The sequence below is a fragment of the Triturus cristatus genome, chromosome 12 (genome assembly GCF_964204655.1).
Source record: "Triturus cristatus chromosome 12, aTriCri1.1, whole genome shotgun sequence".
NCBI classification, from domain to species: Eukaryota; Metazoa; Chordata; class Amphibia; order Caudata; family Salamandridae; genus Triturus; species Triturus cristatus.
This window is the reverse complement of record NC_140595.1, coordinates 101,069,650-101,089,302: the sequence shown is the minus strand read 5'-3', so window position 1 is coordinate 101,089,302 and position 19,653 is coordinate 101,069,650. Positions and strand designations below refer to the sequence as shown.

General features: G+C 44.9%; 1 protein-coding gene across 2 annotated transcripts in view; it reads left to right on the top strand.

Moving 5' to 3' along the window:
* The window catches only part of PRPF3 (pre-mRNA processing factor 3), a 102,535-nt gene extending 87,322 nt beyond the window's left edge, over window positions 1-15,213 (top strand). For both annotated transcript variants that reach the window (XM_085639345.1, XM_085639344.1), the window contains exons 16-17: window positions 13,275-13,336; window positions 14,500-15,213. In XM_085639345.1, coding sequence (XP_085495471.1) covers window positions 13,275-13,336; window positions 14,500-14,646 — 209 coding nt within the window. In that variant the 3' untranslated portion in view covers window positions 14,647-15,213. The remainder of the gene's footprint in view (window positions 1-13,274; window positions 13,337-14,499) is intronic.
* Window positions 15,214-19,653: the final 4,440 nt, after the last annotated feature.

Below are 19,653 nucleotides of genomic sequence, written 5' to 3'. Positions count from 1 at the left end.
GGGCATGATGGCTTCTGCATCACCATAGTCCCATCCGCCCAGCTCCACATACAGGAATGCCTCTCGGCTCAATGGTCGCAAGCGGAGGGTCAAGGGGAATGTGTAGTGTTGGTAAATGCCAGCACTCATTACTCTCTGCAGCAATCTGTTGCAGGACAGACTATTGCTAGACTCCATTCTGCAAATCTCCATTACCTGGGACTCCTCTTATGCCGGCTTGGGGTTCATCTTAACCACCTGGCCGTTCAAAGGGTGTGGCCCGTTAATCTCATGGGCACCACTTCAATTACTTTGCCCTGAATTAGGGGAAAGACCGGCTTAGGTGGCAAGGTAGTACTAATCAAAACAGGCACCATGGCAGCCATGTTCTACCTCTAGAAACTGGGCTGTAATCACTCACACCCACCATCATAACTCGCACAAAAGACATGGCATTGGGCACCCCACCATCCTTTTCCTTTCATGACTGAATAACTTACGGTGGTGGACAACAACTTGACTGACTTGCTTGGCAGGACCTGTCAATGGGAACTCCATCCGCAAGTCCTAAGCTATTACTTCCAGTTCTGAGGCACTCCACACACAGACCAAATTGCCACTCCTGAAAATGGAAAATGCCCCAAAATAGTTTCCAGGTACCCACGCTACATGGGCAGTGCACTATGGATGAACTGGTCAGGGATCCTTGCCTACACTTTCCTGTCTTTTCCACTCCTTCCATTCATAGCCTGTAAGATGCAGCTAATCTCCTAGCGCCTCATCCTTGTAACCCTCACTTGGGCCAGACAGCCCTGATAAGCCACACTCCTCAAGATTTCAATCGGCTCTCATGAGAAGCTGTCCAACAGGCTAGACCTTCTCACCAGGTGTCCAGGTCAAATCTGACATTTACACACCAATCTAATGATTTGGCTGCTGAGGTCGTAGAGTTGGGCTACCTACTACTTCCACAAGAATGCATGGACCTCTTACGGGAGTCTCGCAGCCCTACCACAAAAGTCTGCTGCACAGCAAAATGGAAAAGATTAGTCCATTTTTGCTTCCCTAAAAACCTGGTTCTCCTGAAACTTGCTTTTTAGGATCTCGTCTGTTACTTGCTTTGTCTATACTGCCATACAGCTTCATTTAGCAGCCATAGCCGCTTAAATGCAAAACGGGGAACATGCCTTGTTTTTCCTTACCCATAGCTAAAGCCTATTTGGAGATTCTCAAGAGTCATCCATCCTAGAGTTCCCCATGGTACCTCAACATAGTTCTCACCAAACTCGTGGGACCCCTTTTGAGCCTTACACTCTTGCCCCCACCAGTACCTTTTCTAGAAGGTTGCTTTTCTTGTGGCAATCGCATCTCTCAGATGTATTGATGAACTGTAAGCCCTCACACTATGATAACCCTTCATTCAGGTTCATAACGATAGAGTGGTACTCTGAACTTATCAAAAGTTCCTTCCTAAGGGGGGGGAGTTTCCCTTTTTCTCCTCAGTCAAACCATAGAGCTCCCTGTCTTTTCTCCCTCAGCCAGACTCTGTAGCAGAAAAAGCCCTTCACACTCTAGAGATTGAATGAGCTGCTCTCGTGTACTACATTGATAGGAACAAGCCCTATTGCAAAGCTGGCCAGTTGTTCATAAACTTTGCTAAACCTCACATGAGCCATCTGATTTCCAAAGTAGGCAACACCATGGTAGATAGTTAAATGCATCCAAATCTACCAAAAGAGCTCTCCCTGTTAATTTCCGGGTACATTCTACACACAAGAAGCTGCAATTCTGGCTTGTCTTGCCAATGTTCAATGACCTCATAGTATCAAAGCAGCTACTTGGTCAACCAAACACACCTTCACTAAACACTGTGTGGATATCTTAACCTGTTATTAGGCAATGGTTGGCCATATGGACCAAAGGATGCTATTTCAGACATCTGCATCATCCACATACTAGCCACCGCTTGTAGAAGGGTACTGGTTTAGAGTCTATGCAGAGCATCGAACGTGTTGTTTACCCTGTGAGTATCTGTTGATAAAGCAAACACAAGGAGATGATGGACGGAGCGTTGAAACTTTTCAGACACTCACTTTGCCACTGGATTCAAGCTAGCCTTCCTGATGAGGGCTGTTAGCCCAAAACTGGTCCTAGGATGCTTGTTTTCGGTCCAGGGAAGACATGGCTTGGCAATTCAGGCTGGACTGTTCCCATGAAGCACAGGGTCATGACTGATTTGCATATAGCTGTGTCTGAACTGGGGTGGCGAAGTGAGCTAAAGAATGATGATGGATTCAACCCAGATCTGTGACTGGGGGTGAGTGTCTGAAAAGTTTCAGCACTCCGTCCATCATCTTGTGTTAGTATCTGTTTATAGCCTATAGTGCTGTAGATTCACATGCACCTGCCCTCCTCCCCAGAAGTGTGTGGCTCTGATCACAGATTTCGTCATTTTCAAAATAACTCCTTTCCCAGTGCACAGGTACACCCTAATTTCTGTATTCACCACTTCATATTACTCTCACCCACTGTGAGAAAATCAATATAACATGGAGTCTGCTCATGTGCATTGTTAACTAAGGAAGGAGTCGCAGTCCATCTTGTCTCGAAAGACTTTATTTGAAGAAAAACAACTTGCAAAGTAAGAGCACAACAATGGATCGCAGGAGTATGCTGACCATGTTAATGTACAGCTTTACAGACTACGAACAGATGCTTACTCAGCGAGTAACATTTTCCGTTTCCGTCATAAGGCTGTTGTACACCCACGTTCAGGAATGCCTATACCGCATCTTTCAAAGTCCCTTTCATGGGCCCTCGATATTACATGTTGATAAACCTCCATCAAAACATGGTCCTGTTTGAAAGCACTCTCTCACTCATCATGTGAAATGGAACCATCACTTACTGTGTGCTGACAACCATCCATTACATCATCCACCCTACCTCGGTTCCAACAGTCAGTGGTAATCTACAAAGGCTGTTGGCCAGGAATTCCCCCCACCCGCTTATATTCGACTTCGAAACTGCACTATTATGACATTAGCAACCATATTGTGATTTATTTTTTAAAAGAGAGCAGGACTAGCCATTTGGTTGTGAATGCATCTTGTGGCCAGTGATCAATCTTCACTATAAATTCTGTTCCTCACAAATGCCTCCTAAAGTAGTTTACTGTCTACCAACATGCCAACGCCTCTCATTTAGTTGTGGCATAACTATTCTCTTCCAGGGGATCCTCATCAATAGTTATAATAACTGAATAGTCCCACCCACATGCGGGGACCCTGAAGCATATACAAAATACATATACATGTATGTTTAGCCAAAAAAAATGTATGTGGTACCTTCAAACATACATATATACATAAACATGCTGCCTAGAATCATTCAACAGGCTAAGCTGCCAAAAGTGCATTGGATGTTTCATTTAAAAGAAAAATCAGTTTATGTAGCATTTCTGTAAAAAGGAACATGCACTCCTCTAGTGTTCCAACATAGCCTTTTATTTTCAAAGAAAAAGGCAAGTAATAGCAGGCAATTAGCCCATAGGCTGCATAGATAAAACCACAACAGTAATAAACTGGCACCGTGCCTTTAAGACTTCCAATACCTCCCTGCTTCCATTATGCACCACAGGTAACCGTTAGGTCAGTTCTGTTTTTCCGGCTCCTTCTGTGAGGATCCTGGAGCATTGAGCTCGTCAGTTTTTGATTGTTTCCAGTCAGAAATTAGTTTCCAGATAATTGTTTCATACTTCATTCGACATTTTTTGGCTGCTGGCTACCTTTTCTGATGATTTTAAGAACTTTTCCTGTCAGAAATGCCAGCTTTGCCATCTTCCCACAAGAATGACATTTATTGAACAAAGGACCCACACACTGTCTGTATTGTGTGTTTACCATCCTCACACAATCCAGAGAAGTGCTACTATTGCCAGCAGTTTTCCAAGAGAACACTTCGAGACAGAGAGAAGATAAACCTGCGTGCCTTATTGGAGAGAGGAAAAGGATCAAAAAGTGGCTTGGGAGCTCCCATGCTTTTAAAGAGACCTCCTCTCATGAAAAATCACACAGGTCAGAGAAAAAATGACGATGTTCTGCTTCTCCAGCATCAAAAAGAAGGCAGATACCTGATTGTTCTCCTTCGGCATCACGGTTGATGTCAGCGAAACATTCACAGCATGCAACGACGTAGAGGGACCGATCGACGTTGAGACGTGTTGCTTCAGGCTCTGAGGATGGGAGACCGCAAAAGTGCAAGTTAACGTCAAAGTGGTCTTGGGTCGACGTCAAAAAACCTCCTGCGTCGCCATACACTGATGTCTGCATTGGTTGGTATCCAGGACTCCTCCTCCCGTCGGTCGATGTCGAGGACCCCGCCTCAGTCACATAGACGTTCGAAGTCGAGGGTGTCACCATTGGTGTCACCAGCTCCAGTCCGGCTTACGACATCGAGGGACATTTTGACAGTCTTCCCAGTGAAGGAACGGTGTAAACTATCCTCGCCTTCCAAGACTCCTACGTCGGGGACAGACATCATGACGTTGAGGGCCAACCCCCCCCCCCCCCCCCCCCTTCATCGTCTGTGGAGGTACTGGCAAGGCAGAGATCTAGGTCCAGACATTCGACGTCGAGAGATGTATCTTCTGCGCCAAGTATCCAGATCATTCAAATCTCGCCAGAGGGATCTCCAGCTCACGGGAAGCAGACGCCTCCGGTTAATCTACCTCCCAGATGGTTACAGAGTGTTTGGCATTGGAGACCTCCACCTAGAAGACCAGGCTCAGACTTCTCACAAACTTATTTGCCTTCCAGGGTCTCTGCTGACCCACCACCTGCTGCGTCTACGGGGAGATCTCCACATAGGTCACCAAGGAGAACTAGATCTCCTCCAGCTCGAAGAGCCCCTTCTAGAATGCCACTTAGACAGTCGAGATCTCGTCATTCCTCCAGATCAAGAAGAAGAAGCAGACGAAGATCTCCGTCATGGTCTATGTTGTCACGTTCTTTTGTGAGAGACTATTCATCAACTTTGTCGGCTACTCCTCCGGCTCGGGTATCTCCATTGGACGACATGGTTACCTTTAATGAAGTCCTCTGCAGAGGTGCCAATAAGTTGAACATTGACATGCTTGTACCAACTAAGTCTTCATGTGTTATATTTGAGACACAGCATCAAAGATCCCCAGCAAGGCCATTGCTTCCTCTGGTTCCTGGGCTGCTTGAACCAGCCCTGCAAATCTTCTTAATTCCAGCTGCGGTGGGGTCTGCTCCTCAACGCATCACCAAAAAATACAAGGCTCAAGACCTGGATCCACTGTTTCTAAGAACAGATCAACCTCCGGATCCTGTTATAGTGGCAGCAGCCAGCAAAACACATCCTGGATCAGCATCCTTTTCAGTGCCTTCCGAGAAGGAGAGTAAGCCCATGGACTCTCTGGGTAAGAAAATGTGCAATACCTCGGCATCCTTCATGAAGGTGGCTAGTGCCTCAACACTCCTGGGGCGGTATGACCCGTCTCTATGGGACTCGGCTAGATTCACTGATAAGCTTCCCAAGAAAGACTAACAAGACTTTCATGAGACATTACAGGAAGGCGGTCTTGTTGCGTACCAGGTAATCCGTGCAGTTGCGGATGCCTCCGATTTGGCAACACATGGGTATTCCCATGGCAATTGTGCTAGGCATTTGGCCTGGTTAGGGCTCACTGGTCTGAAGTCGGAAGCACAACGCAGAATTCTAAACCTTCCCTTCAATGGTACCTCCTTGTTCAGCACTCATGCCAGTATGATGAGATGTCGAAGATGAGAAGGGAGTTGGACACTTTGAAGGCGATCGGCCTAAAGAAATGTAAGGATTTTCGATGCAAATACCTACCATATGACCGTCTGTTTTTTCAACAGAGGGTTCAAGCCCCTCACTGGTGGACTCAGCAACAACAGCCCAGGTCGCATTACCTCCAGTGTCACCCAGGACAAGGAAGGGGAGCCCCTAAAACAACACTGTCGTCGGCAAAGCAACCTCCAAAACAGTGAGCACTAGCTTCCCCATCCCTGTTGCCCACTCCGGTAGGGAGAAGTATTATGTTTCACCTGGATGAGTGGAGAAAAATTGCTAAAGACAAATGGGTACTTAATATTGTGCAGAATTGTTACTTGCTCAGATTCAAATCTACTGTTCCCCTGACTGGGTGCTAAACGACAAAGTCGCACAGGACATCTTCCAACAATGGGGTTTTCCAGACCTCAACCTGTTTGCGGATGCAACAAACGCAAAATTTTGCGTCTTCACATCCAGGTTCCACCAACCAGGCTTTAGATTAAAAGCACTTTTTGTTCAAAAGGTCGTAGACCGTACTTTACGCCTTTCCACCAATTCAGCTCTTTCCTCTGGTAATCAACAAGACCAGAATGATACTGATTGCACCAGAGTTGCCTCGCCACTGGTGGTATCCGAATCTTCTTCAACTATCCGAGACCCCACACAGGAGGTTGCCTTGCCGGCCGGACTTGCTATCCAAACTTGGGGGGGGTGGGGGGGAAGGTGTTCCACCCCAAATTCTCATCTCTGAGATTGACGGCATGGCTCCTGAGGTCCTCCAGTATGGACATCTAGGTTTGTCTGCAGACTATGAACATGCTTAAGGAGGCTAGAAGACCATTCACCAGAAAGTCGTACGCTTTCAAATGGAAGCGATTTTACTAATGGTGCATTAATAATGATAATGTGTACTTATTTTAGGGCAGGAATGGGTAATTCTATTATACCTTCTGTGTTTAGCCACATCAGGACTTCAGTTTTACTCTGTCAAAGTTCATTTAGCAGCTATTACAGCATACAGGAAATCTATCATGCAGGTTTCTTTTTTTCAGATACCTGTGTTCAAAGATTTTCTGGAACGGTTAAAGCGGTCTATTCACCAATCAGATCCCCTTCCCCCTCCATGGGAACGGAATATTGTTCTTGCTAAGTTGATGTGTGCCCCATTCAAACCAATTCATAAAGCTTCTGTGGAACATTTGTCATGGAAGACCGCTTTCTTAGTGGCCATCACTTCTGCTCGCAGAGTGAGCAAGATACAAGCTCTGTGTTGTAAAGAACCTTATTATTTTCCATGCATACAGGGTGGTCCTTTGAACTCATCCAAGTTTTTTTGCTTAAAGTGGTCTCGGATTTTCATATTACCAATCAATTACTCTTCGTACTTTTTTTCCGAACCCTTCAAGTCCTCCAGAGTGTGCTTTGCATTCGCTAAACCTCAAAAGGGTTCTTAAGTTCTACCTAGACATAACCAAGACTGTAAGAAAATCATACTACCTGTTTGTGAACTTATGGTTCCATATGTACTGGTTGTTCAGCTTCCAAACAATTCATCTCTAGATGGATAGTCTCATATATTACTCTGTCTTACCAGCTAGCTAATTAACATCTCCCTGATAAACCGAGGGCTCATTCCACCATGGAAAAGGCCTCTACCTCTGCCCTCCTCCGGAATGTGCCAATCGCATGAATCTGTAAAGCTGCCACAAGCCGATCATTGCACACATTTACTCGCCATTATTGTTTAGACTGACAGTCGGGCGGATGTTCAGTTTGGGCAAGCCTCTGTAAGGAATCTGTTTGGGTAATTTATCCTTTGAGTATTTTGCTGTGACTATATTGGTGTTAGTCCGCAGGATGGTGGGTATGGGCTTGTTATTCTAGTCCGTGCGTATGCCTATTGATAAGTATCCCCTGGAAGAGAAGGATAAGTTACTTACCTGTAATCCTAGTTTTCTTCCAGGGGTATACTCATCAGACATGAGCAACCCGCCCACCTCCCCGGACGAATATCTGTGGTATAGTAGCGTTTTCTTTCTTGCTTCATGATTCCTACATGTTAGTACACCGTAAAAAAGACCTGACCTAACTGTCACCTGTGGTGCATGATGGGAGCAGGGAGGTCTTGGAGGTCTTAAAGGCACGGCACCAGTTTATTACTGTTGTGGTTTTACCTATGCAGCCTATGGGCTAATTGCCTACTATTACTTGCCTTTTTCTTTGCAAATAAAAGGCTATGTTGGAACACTAGAATAGTGCATGTTCTTTTTTACAGAAATGCTATATAAACGTATTTTTATTTTAAATGAAAAATCCAATACAATTTTGGCAGCTTAGCCTGTTTAGGCTGCATGTTTATGTTTATGTATATTCATATATTGTATATATGTAGGTTTGAAGGTACTACGTACATGTTTTTTTGGCTAAACACACATATATATATATATATATATATATATATATATATATATATATATATATCTACACCAACATCCCTCACCATTGCAGAGGAAACAGAGCACCACGGGACACCAGGTAAGCTGCCAAATTCCTTTTAATTCAGGCGTTGTGCATGACGCGTTTCGTTTTATCTAAAAACTTCCTCAGATGCTGCCAGGAATCTCACAAGTGCTTCTCCCGCCCACGTTTAAAAGCTATGTATCCCGCTACGATTGGTCAGGATACTGCTGGTATCTTCGCGCTGGGTAGGCACAAACTCAGGAACATGGATTTGCACGGAGCAGACATCGTAATGTAAGTACTAACCCCAGTGGGCGGTGTCTTCTCCCTTCTTCCCCACGTGGACCTTGATTTGTCTCGTGGGCGATGTAGCAGCTCCCCGTGTTCCTCACCCCACCGCTGAAAATCCCGGAAAAGGTCCGTGCATACCGCCTAAGTATGCAGCATGTCCACACGAAGTCGCAGTCCACTAGATAGCGGCCGGACAGATCTCGGGCATGCGGTGTGTCCAGGCGTTACCACAATGTTTGTAGTTAGTCCAAAACTTGCCACCAAAATCGCCGGACACTATTGGGGTGGGTGCTCTAAGGGATGTTCGTGGCTGCACCCCAAAACATCGACACCATCTAAATATATATATTGTATATGCACTGGGGTCCCTGCACATGGGCAGGACTATTCAGTGCTTATGACATGGAGTATACCCCTTGAAGTGAACTAGGATTACAGGTAAGTAACTTATCCTTCTTACATCTCTTAGTGGCCTTGATGAATCATCATGGTGATTTATGATGAATAACTGACTTCTCTACCAACCCTGAGCTGTGACGTACCCGCTGACACTCCTGTATCTTTTGGCATCCATACTTATTACACTCTTGTCTTTGGTTCTAATGGTTTCTATACAAATGCTGAGGCAATGTCTTTAATTGATTCTCTGAACTCCTCCTCAATTAAAAAAAATATATATTTTCAATTATTCATTATTCCACTCATGGTTTTGTGTTAAAATTATTTTATTGGGCTCTGTATAAGATATTGCCACCAGGTGGTAATACCCTGCACAGAGTCAAGGAGTTCCCCAAAAGTGTACAGGGCTCAATGTAAAACCCAAAGTGCTCTATTAGGGGCAGTGTGGGCGAGCAGCATTAGGCCGAACACAGAGAAGTGTAAGACATTACACAATGGTGATCAATAATGTGGACACACAACTCAAGAAGGGGATCCAGACCAATTTTATAAAATTATACTTTGTACTTTATTTAAAGACCCAGGTCTTCGTAATCAGGTAAGGTTTTAATTTAAAATACTTTTCACTTTGAAAAATCGACATTTAAAAAGGTTTTCACACTGTCTAATGCTATCCTATGGGAAAAACTGTATTGTGCTTAAATAGGTATGTATTGCACTTACAATCCCAGTCTGCGGAGCCAAAAGTCAGCAAGGGCCAAGGATTGGGTAAATACCAAAACTACACCAACAGCGGCACAGGGGCAGAGGTCAAAATCCGAGATCGGTTGCAGGGGCCAAGCTTTGGAGGTTAGGATAAGCACTGGGGGGGGGCGCACAAAGGAGCACCAAACAGCACCAAACATACACCACCAGCGGGGCAGGGGTGGCCAGGTGCAGGGTGCAGTTTTGACATCGGGCGCTCAATACTTCTCACTGAGTATTCCTGTGACGGAAAAGAGGCTGCAGGCATGGCACTTGCCCTTTTCTGACCTTTGGTCCTGAAGACTGGAACTGTAAGTCTGATAATTACCAGTTTAACCACATTATTGTTTTCTTCCATAGGATAAAATTTAACTTCAGAAATTTTGTGTCGACTTTTGAAAGTGAAAAGTACTGTTATTTAAAAATGCACTTACCTTATTACGAAGATCTTGGCCTTAAAGTACAAACAAAGCTTATTTTTCTAAAAATGTATGTGGATCTTCTTGAGTCGTGTGTCCATTATTGGTCAATGTTGTGCAGTAAATCTCTTACACTCCTCTGTGTTTGGCCTAAGGCCGCTCGCCCACACTACCACTAATAGAGCACTTTGGGTTTTAAATTGAGCCCTGTACACTTTTGGGGAACCTCTGAACTCTGTACACAGTACAACCACCCAGTGACAATACCATATATAGAGCCAGCTTCCTACAAACTGAATGGACTGTAATGTCACCAAGTTGTCCACTGAAAACGTTATCTGTGATCATGATCTATTTCCACGAGCTTGGATGATCTGTGGCCGCATTTATGTTGCTTAGCAGTAGCATGGCTCCAGCTTTAAGAGGCTACTGGCACCAGCCACCTCATCGGGGATGATAGATACTTTATTGTCCTTGTCACAAAAACGTCACCATCAAAGGTGGCAGCAAGAGGAAATATGGAAGCATTCAGTCATGATCCTCTTAATCGACCATAGTAGAGGTTTTATACAAATGAAGGTTTTGAGTGAATTGATATATGCAACTGGGTTGTTAATATTGTCCATTGACATAACACCATCCAATATCACTCCCTAACTTTTGCAAACCAGTTGCCTCTAAACATTTAATAGATGTAACAACTAAAAAATCTGGAAATAAAACTACCGGCAAGAAACCTTCTCTCAAAGACTGCCAAACACTGAAATTAAGTCTACACCCCCCCCCCCCATGCATATCACTTACCTACTTATCAAAGATATATTTCAGTCTGGATGAGAAACCCTCTTTTCAAGGTAATCGGATATTGCAGGTTTATGTAATAACTTGTAATTGGGTCATGTGAACTCTGCACAAAAAGGTGTTACTTCAAAGAGAATCAGCTAGAAATGTTCTCTCGCTCTCTTCCTCTTCTCTGTAACATCGCAAACCGTGAGACATACATAATAACTATTGACAAGTTGTATCAAGAAATAATTAATTTTAATAATTAGTCATGTTCAAGTCGTAATGACTACCTATTAAAATTTGGTTTCATTTTTAATGAAACTACAGCATTTTAGTTTTAGTTTGTTAAATTATTTACACATTTTTATTTTGTGGGAGGTTACAAAATGTTACTTAGAATGTGTGATGATGGAAAACACAATTGCTCATCATCCCCTTTACCCGACACTGTACAGATGAAGTAAAAGTAATGTGCCTGGAAATTAACATTGTTGTTGAATTCAAATATGCAAAATCCACTCTAAATCTCGTCGGTGGTATATTTGAACCACTGGGACTGAAACCTAGCCATGTAAAGTATACTATCAGAAGACCACGGTGAAATACTCAATGGACGAACTATGTTTTTTGTGGCCTATGCCACACTATCCGTTTTCGTGACTATTTTCATCACCTATAACGCCTTATATGTAAAGTTCCCAAGAGCTGTTTTTCGAGACTGTGGTGCCCTGCTCACCATGATGAGCCTGGCAACCTTGACTGGTGAAGTGGGTGAAAGTCCACAAAAGTCAGCCCGAGAGAATCCGTGGAGAGAAGCTTGAAAGGAGATCTTTACTGTGTTTTTCTTGGTCCTGTTCGAATTTAAAGAGTGCTGTATATTATTATATATATATTTTTTAAACGTACATTTCCTTCTGGGTAGTTAACAAAATTATAATCTTGCCATATGTTAAGCGTTTGGACTAGTGAAAGTTAAAAATAAAACTGATGATGATAACCCACAGAGATGAAATTGAAGACCTGCAGCTCCGTTTGAGAAGCGTTGTAGGGCTCAAGCCCCCCATAGCTGCATCACGCCATTCCAAGAAGAGTGTAACAGACGTCCTGCAGCGGTGTCTTTGGAATAGAGGAACAGTTAAATACCTCAAGTGTTCAAACTTCATTCTGTATGTCAGTTTTATGGTCGACTGGTCAGGACAGCTCACTGATCTAATTGAGTTTCTGGCTCGCATCTTTATATGGTGAGCTCAATGCCCCTTGTAGAGGGATTCTTTTATGTATTTTATTTTGAAAGCTTTGTATAGCGCGAACAAGACCCTTGCGGTTATCCGAGCACTTTACAGGGAAAATATAGGTGACAAAGATACACATAAAAATAATATAGGTTAGTCTAATACAAAAGTAGTAACTATAGCAGATTGGCAAATGTATACACAGTTGTATAAATAGTTCAAGTAAATTTGGCCAAGAGAATCGATTTTACTTCTCTTTTTAAAAATGCTGTGGACGGGTTCTGTCTTGTTTCTGGGGGCAATGCATTCCAAATCCTGTGAGCCATTCCTGAGAAGGTCCGGCTGTATGTTATTTTTCTTGGTAAAATGTTGTGGTTTTAGAAGGAAGATTATAGGAGCTCCTGGTGGTTCTATTAGCACCTGATAATACCAGTTTCTCAACTAGGTATCTCGGAGTATTGTGATGTAGTGTCTTGTGCGTCATGCAGGCTATTTTCAAGTGGATTCTGGCCTCAAAAGGTAGCCAGTTGAGAGCACGAAGGTCAGGGGATATGTGACAGTTTCTTTTAGAGCCTGTGATGAGTCTAACAGCTGCGTTGATTGAGGCTCTTAGAGGGGCCGTCGTCTATCAGGGAAGGCCTCAGAGAGCGACATTCCTATACTCCACTCTGGGGATTACTGGAGCTTGAACTGCTTGTTTGAAGTCCTGTGCGGGCAGGAAGGGTTTCAGTCTCCTCAGGGTGTTCATGTGAAAATTTGCTCCTTTAGTCGCGGCACTGATGTTTTTCTGCATGTTTAGCTTATTGTCCAGAGTTATTGATGAGGGGTTGGCCGTTGAGTGGCGTTAGGTGCTGCATCCACTCGAAGTTGATTGTAGATTGGCTGGGGGGCAAAATTAAGAGGAATTCGGTTTTGAGGGATAAAACAATAACCATGTATGGTGTGTATTATTACATGATGGTGACAGTGTGCAGCTGTCTGTCTGCGCAGTGAAAACGGATACAAGTATGGGTTTGAAGGTGAAATATCTCATTAAATGATCTCTTTGATTCTTTTTTTATTTATTTCTTTAAAAAGATGAACACTGATGTGCACTTTAAACCACTGTACAATGCCTGATTTAAAATACGTTTGGTTTCAGACGATGACGAGTCAGACGAAGAAGCAGCAAAAAAAATCAACAAATGCACACTAGTTTGGGAGGTAAGTGCACTGATGCCTGCCTGAATTCTGTAAAACTATATTCGCAGAATATCTCTCAGTGATATTTATATTGGTGGTGGGGGGAATTTGATTCTGCTGAAGTACATTAAAATTCCGCAGAACTCTGCGATGGGCTGGAGTGGTCATTTGGCACTATTTCCTTAGCGCACAGCGCGCCCAAAAATGGATGCTTTTTGCACTAAGAAATAGCGCTGCCATATACTAAATGCACTGCTGCGTGTACACCTAGGCGCACTTGCATACTCTGCAGTGATTACAGCAGAGTATGTAAGGACGCTGAGGGGTATGCACTGCTGTGCATACCCCTTGGCGCTTTTATATATTCTGCATTATAAATTGATTGCTCCCTCCTTTCCTGTTTGGCCCTAAGATCCTGGAACGTGGTGTACCTTCTGGTTAGATACACACATACTTATGGCACAGGCTCCCCTGCGGCTAATCCAGACACTGCTCTTGTGCATGAGAGCAGCATCAGGATTGTCCTGAGCACCCTTGATTTGCCCTCCCAGAGAAACTGGGAGCCTGTGCCTTCATGTCTCCAACCTGGCAATTTTGCTCAGGTTGGAGACATGCAGTGCTGACAGCAGTGCGGAAACACCCCATCCACCCCCCCCACCCTCCCCCCCCCCCCACCCTCCCCCTTCAGCCTATCGGCATCTGAGCCGTCCCCAAGACTTTAAAAAAAATAAAACGATAATTAAACTGTTTTATCGATTTATTTTTCGAGTTTTGCGGCTGCTGGCTTGGGTGGTTGGAGGGGCACGCTCCTCTGACATACCAGAGGAGCCGCACCTGATGGAACAAGGTGAAAGTGAGCTTTAGTTTGGGGATCTTCTGTATAATTGTTCTCACAAGAAATGGATTGGGGAATATGCTTAACAATCTGCTTGAAGCTTTGTATAATTACCGCATGTTTGCCCATATTGTTTTGGAACTCACTTATTCAGCAATTTTGGAATAAAATCTGATTTGGAAATATTTATATACGGAGATTGACTTGTAACTGAAGGAGAGTTCATACAGCTGTGATGTCATTGATTGTTTGATCTGTGCAAGTAATTGTCTAAGATATGTATTTTTCCTTAAGGAGCATAGTCGATGCAGAGTAACGTCAACACACCCTTATTTTCTTTCTTCTTCAGGGTACGGTAAAAGAGCGTAGCTTCGGTGACATGAAATTCAAGCAGTGCCCAACAGAGAACATGGCAAGGGAGCATTTTAAGAAGCATGGAGCTGAGCACTATTGGGACTTGGCTTTGAGCGAAAGTGTTCTGGAATCGACAGACTGAGGCCATGTCAGGATGCAATTAATTCTAATGCAGGACCGTGTTCGAGGAATATGGAAGAAATCCTGAACCCAGTATTGTACGGCTAATGGTGTGTGGAGCATCTGAAGAACTGCCTTTAAGTATCAAACATCACAGATGCACATTGTTAACCTGGAACAAACAAAGCCCACAATTTTTTAGAACTTCGTTTAAGAAAATGAACAACTGGTGTTGATTATTAATATTCAAGTCGAACTTGTTTGTATAAAATTGCTTTAGAACCAGAAAAGGGTACACGCATATATGTTTATTTTTTTTTAGGGAGTTTATATACTGTAGCTTTACAGTACAGTTTTGGATGGTGGTCCTCACTACAGTCTTGCACCTGAGCTGAGGGAAAGCCTTAGACCCACAAGCTTGGAAAGCAGGACATCATTGGAAGAGCCAGTAACTGGTGGATGCAAAGTCAGTCTCGAAACAAAGGTTGTCCTTGCCTCTTGAGCAGAACAGCCTTTGTATTTGCCATTTAGGAGATGGGGATTTAGCCCATATCCGATCTTTATTGAATAAACCTTTTATAAAGATGAACAGAGGTTTCTGGTCACAAGTTCTTATTGGCCTTTTTTACATATATAGGTCCCAAACGTAGCATTTGTTTAATCAGTCTTTATTGTACACTAGGGTCGCAAACAGTAGTGGCTGGTGGAATTTGAAAGTGGTGAGGCGTAAGACCAGTTAATGAACATTGGCGTGCAAGCAGATGGAATGAACGAGCTTGACCTTTCCCAGGGGGATTGGGGGTTCTCTACCTGAGAATTTGTTTATAAATGAGTCGGAAATTGTGCATTTGCAAGTACAAATTCTGTAATAAAGTGTCCAAAAACACATGGAGGTTTGCCCTGATGTAGCACCCACTATTGCTTCTCCTCATTAACACATTCTAATGGAGATGGTTGAGGAAAGCTCAAATCCTATTTCAAAGGTGGTGTCCAACATGTAGATAACACTAAGAAAGAGATGCTCTTTCAGTTAAATGGTTGTCTATAAAGTAGCATTCTGGGCAAACTGCATAGAGTATGCCATTTGCCATGGTTCTGGAACACTTATTAGCTATCATGTGAACAGTGGTTGAAGTACATAAAAAACAGAAAGTACAGGAAGTGTGATTCTGAGTGCCATGGGGGGCAGTTAGTGTGGGGGCAATATAAAAGTCTTGCATAAAGGACAAAATGTTTTGTAACACTTATTTTTTATCTTCAGATAAATGCCTTTAAAATAACACACATACCTTAAATGAAAAATAAATGTTAGTTAAACTAAGCTGTGAGAAATGAACTTCTACGTTATGAAACCTTAATTGGATTATGTGATAATTCAGATAGTGTGTCTACCTAGAGAGTCGCAGATTTGAATCCTGGTTGGTTCACTGGAGACTAGTGATTTGTGTATTTACGGTGCTAATATGTCCCTTGTCCCAGCCTGTTACTGAAGGCACTGTGACTAAGTAGTCTTTATTTTGAATGTTAATTCTGATGAATACATCTGCCAGTGGATTCCTCACCTTGTGAATATCCCCTGCGCCAGCAACATTCGGAAACTTTCGTAGCTCTCCACGCCGACGAGGATGACGTCACAGAAGCACGGCTCCGCTCGCGGCTCCGCTGACGTCACTGGATCCATAAGAAGACCTCGTTGGCGTGATGACGTCAGTTCCCTTTTTTCCGCGCCGTCGACTAACGGTTTTCTGGGACTCTCCGTAGCTTTGGCTAGTTTCTTTGTGTTTTCTGCTGGTGTCTCTCTTTCTTCTTGCTTCTTGTTAAAGATGTCGACAAAGAAGTCCGGATTCAAGCCAAGCAGGGAGTGTGCTAAGCACATGTGCATTACGGATCCGCACAAGGACTGTGTCTGGTGCCTGTCGGATCACGACGTCGAGGGATGCTCTTGCTGTCGAAAAATGAGTAGTAAGGCCTTAAAAGAAAGAGAAGCCAAGTTGTTTATTGCAAGGATGAAAAAAGAGAAGAGAGGTCGAAGACGATCCAGATCGAGGTCGAAGTAGACGTCGGGGCATGCTTCTTAGTCCAAGAAGCATAAAAAGAAGAAGAGGCATGGTTCTCGACACCGTTCGGATAAAGAAGCGGCTCCCAGATCGACTTTGCCTACTCGTAAGGACTTTGTGTCTCACTCTCCTGTCTCAATTCCTGCTTCTCCTGTTTGCCTGACCTCTCCTGCGGCTTCACCGGAGCACTCTCCAGCTCCGTCTCCCATGCCGGCACATTCTCCAGCTCCAGTTGAAAAAGCTCCGGCTCCTGATGAGTCTTCGACTCCACTGGCTCCACCGTCGGCGCCGATTGGCCTGAGTCCGGTTATGGCTCAGAGCCATATCCCCCCCTTTCCAGGCCCAGGACAAGATCCATCACATTATTTGAAAGCGATGAAAGGAGTCTTCACTAGAGCGATGTACCTCTCTGGAGCACCTTCGGGGCCCATGGGTCCAATGGCTTTCAACTTGGGGGTTCCTCAAGGCTACGCTCAGGCTCCATTTATGCCTTTTTTCCTGGCGACGCCGTCTTGGCATTTCCCGGCGCCGAGGACATCGACGCCGCTTCCATCTTCACCGGCTCCAGCTCGACCTCGTTCGACTCCGGCTGCTCCTCCGGATCTGTGTTCGAGTCGGTTACGGCGGCGCCGACGCCGGTCATGAGGATTAGGTCCAGGCGGGAAGATCAAAGAGTCCTGGAAGAGCAAAGGTACCAGGTTGAGGAGATGAAAGAGGGCGAGCTCATGGAGTCTGATGATTTGTTTGAAGAGTTGAAAGAGGCTAGTGGCTTGGATATATCACCAGAGTGGGAGATTACTCCTCCAGCTGATACTCCCTCTAAAGATGTGGCCCCCTACCACACGGTTATTAGAAAAGCAGCGGAGCTTTTGGATCTACAGCTACCAACTGCTGAATTCAAGCCAAACATCCTCACTGAGGTTTTACATTCTCCCTCCACTGTGACAGAGCCCTTACTACCATTTAATGAGGCCATCACTGAACCAGTCTTGGAGGTATGGCGAAAGCCCTTTTCAGCTCCTGCGGTCTCTAAAACTGTGGCTAGAAGGTACAGGGCGGCTCCAGGTGATCCAGACTTTCTCACCTCCCATCCTTCTCCGGAAAGTCTGGTGGTTCAGGCTGCTTGCTCTAAGAGGTCTTCAGGTGCCTTTCCTCAGGTCCCTAGTGACGGGGATGCTAAAAAACTTGACCAATCATCCAAAAAAGTCTTCTCTGCCAGTATGGCCTTAAAATCGACTAATGCCACCTGTCTTTTGGGCCGTTATATCCATGCTCTCATGGATTCCCCTAAACAACTGGCCCCTAAGTTATCAGAGGAGGACAGACAGAACTTTAATGAGGTGCTGTCAAACACTCAGGCGGCTGCACGTCAGGTTATCCAGAGTGGCCTGGATACTGCGGACTCTGTTGCCAAAATTATGGGTTCTTCTATTGCCACAAGGAGGAGTGCGTGGGTGAAATCATCTGAGTTCTCCCCTGGTGTGCAGGCAACGCTTCTGGACCTGCCTTTTGACTGTTCTGGGCTTTTTGGAAAAAAGGCTGATGCTGCACTAGAGAGATTTAAGGAAAGTAAAGCCACGGGCAAATCTCTGGGTTTGCAGTCACAACCTAGGGGCTCTTTTAGGAGGTACAGAGGCTTTGGAAGGTCATCCTTTCGGACCTACAGGCAGCCCCAGCAGCAGCAGCAGCAACAACAGCAACAGAACACCCTGTATAAGAGCTACAGGGGCAGAATCAGAGGTTGTGCTCGAGGTCGGCATCTCTCCTCCTCCTCTTCCTCCATCCCTCCCACCACTGCAAAGCAGCCCTGGATCCACCATTCTGGATCATGTTGGTCCTGTGGGGGGTCGGCTTACCCATTTTCTACAAGATTGGGAATCGGTCACTTCAGACCTCTGGGTTCTAGATCTTGTAGAAAATGGGTACGCCCTTCCCTTTCGGGAATTCCCCCGGAATTACCCTCCTTGTCAAGGTACTTGCTCGGAGGACCACCTTCTCCTGCAGGAGGAAGTCTTTTCGATCGAGGAGGAGTGCGTGGCTGAAATCATCTGAGTTCTCCCCTGGTGTGCAGGCAACGCTTCTGGACCTGCCTTTTGATAGTTCTAGGCTTTTTGGAAAAAAGGCTGATGCTGCACTAGAGAGATTTAAGGAAAGTAAAGCCACAGCCAAATCTCTGGGTTTGCAGTCACAACCTAGGGGCTATTTTAGGAGGTACAGAGGCTTTGGAAGGTCATCCTTTCGGACCTACAGGCAGCCCCAGGAGCAGCAGCAACAACAGCAACAGAACACCCTGTATAAGAGCTACAGGGGCAGAATCAGAGGTCGTGCTCGAGGGCGGCATCTCTCCTACTCCTCTTCCGCCATCCCTCCCACCACTGCAAAGCAGCCCTGGATCCACCATTCTGGATCATGTTGGTCCTGTGGGGGGTCGGCTTACCCATTTTCTACAAGATTGGGAATCGGTCACTTCAGACCTCTGGGTTCTAGATCTTGTAGAAAATGGGTACGCCCTTCCCTTTCGGAAATTCCCCCGGAATTACCCTCCTTGTCAAGGTACTTGCTCAGAGGACCACCTTCTCCTGCAGGAGGAAGTCTTTTCGTTATTAAAAAAAAATGGTGCGATAGAGGTGGTTCCGGAGCAGGAGAGAGGTCAGGGATGCTACTCCCGGTATTTCCTGATTCCGGTATTTCCTGATTCCGAAAAAGGATGGCAGGCTACGTCCAATTCTGGATCTCAGGATCTTGAATCTTTTTCTGAAGCAAGAGAAGTTCAAGATGCTCACCCTTGCGCAGGTTCTTCAAGCGCTGCAACAGGAGGACTGGATGGTGTCAATCGATTTGCAGGATGCGTATTTCCACATCCTGAAGTCGCACAGGAAGTATCTCCGTTTTACGGTAGGGTCGCAACATCATCAGTTTGCGGTCCTTTTGTTTGGTCTTACTACTACACCTCGAGCCTTCACCAAGGTGAT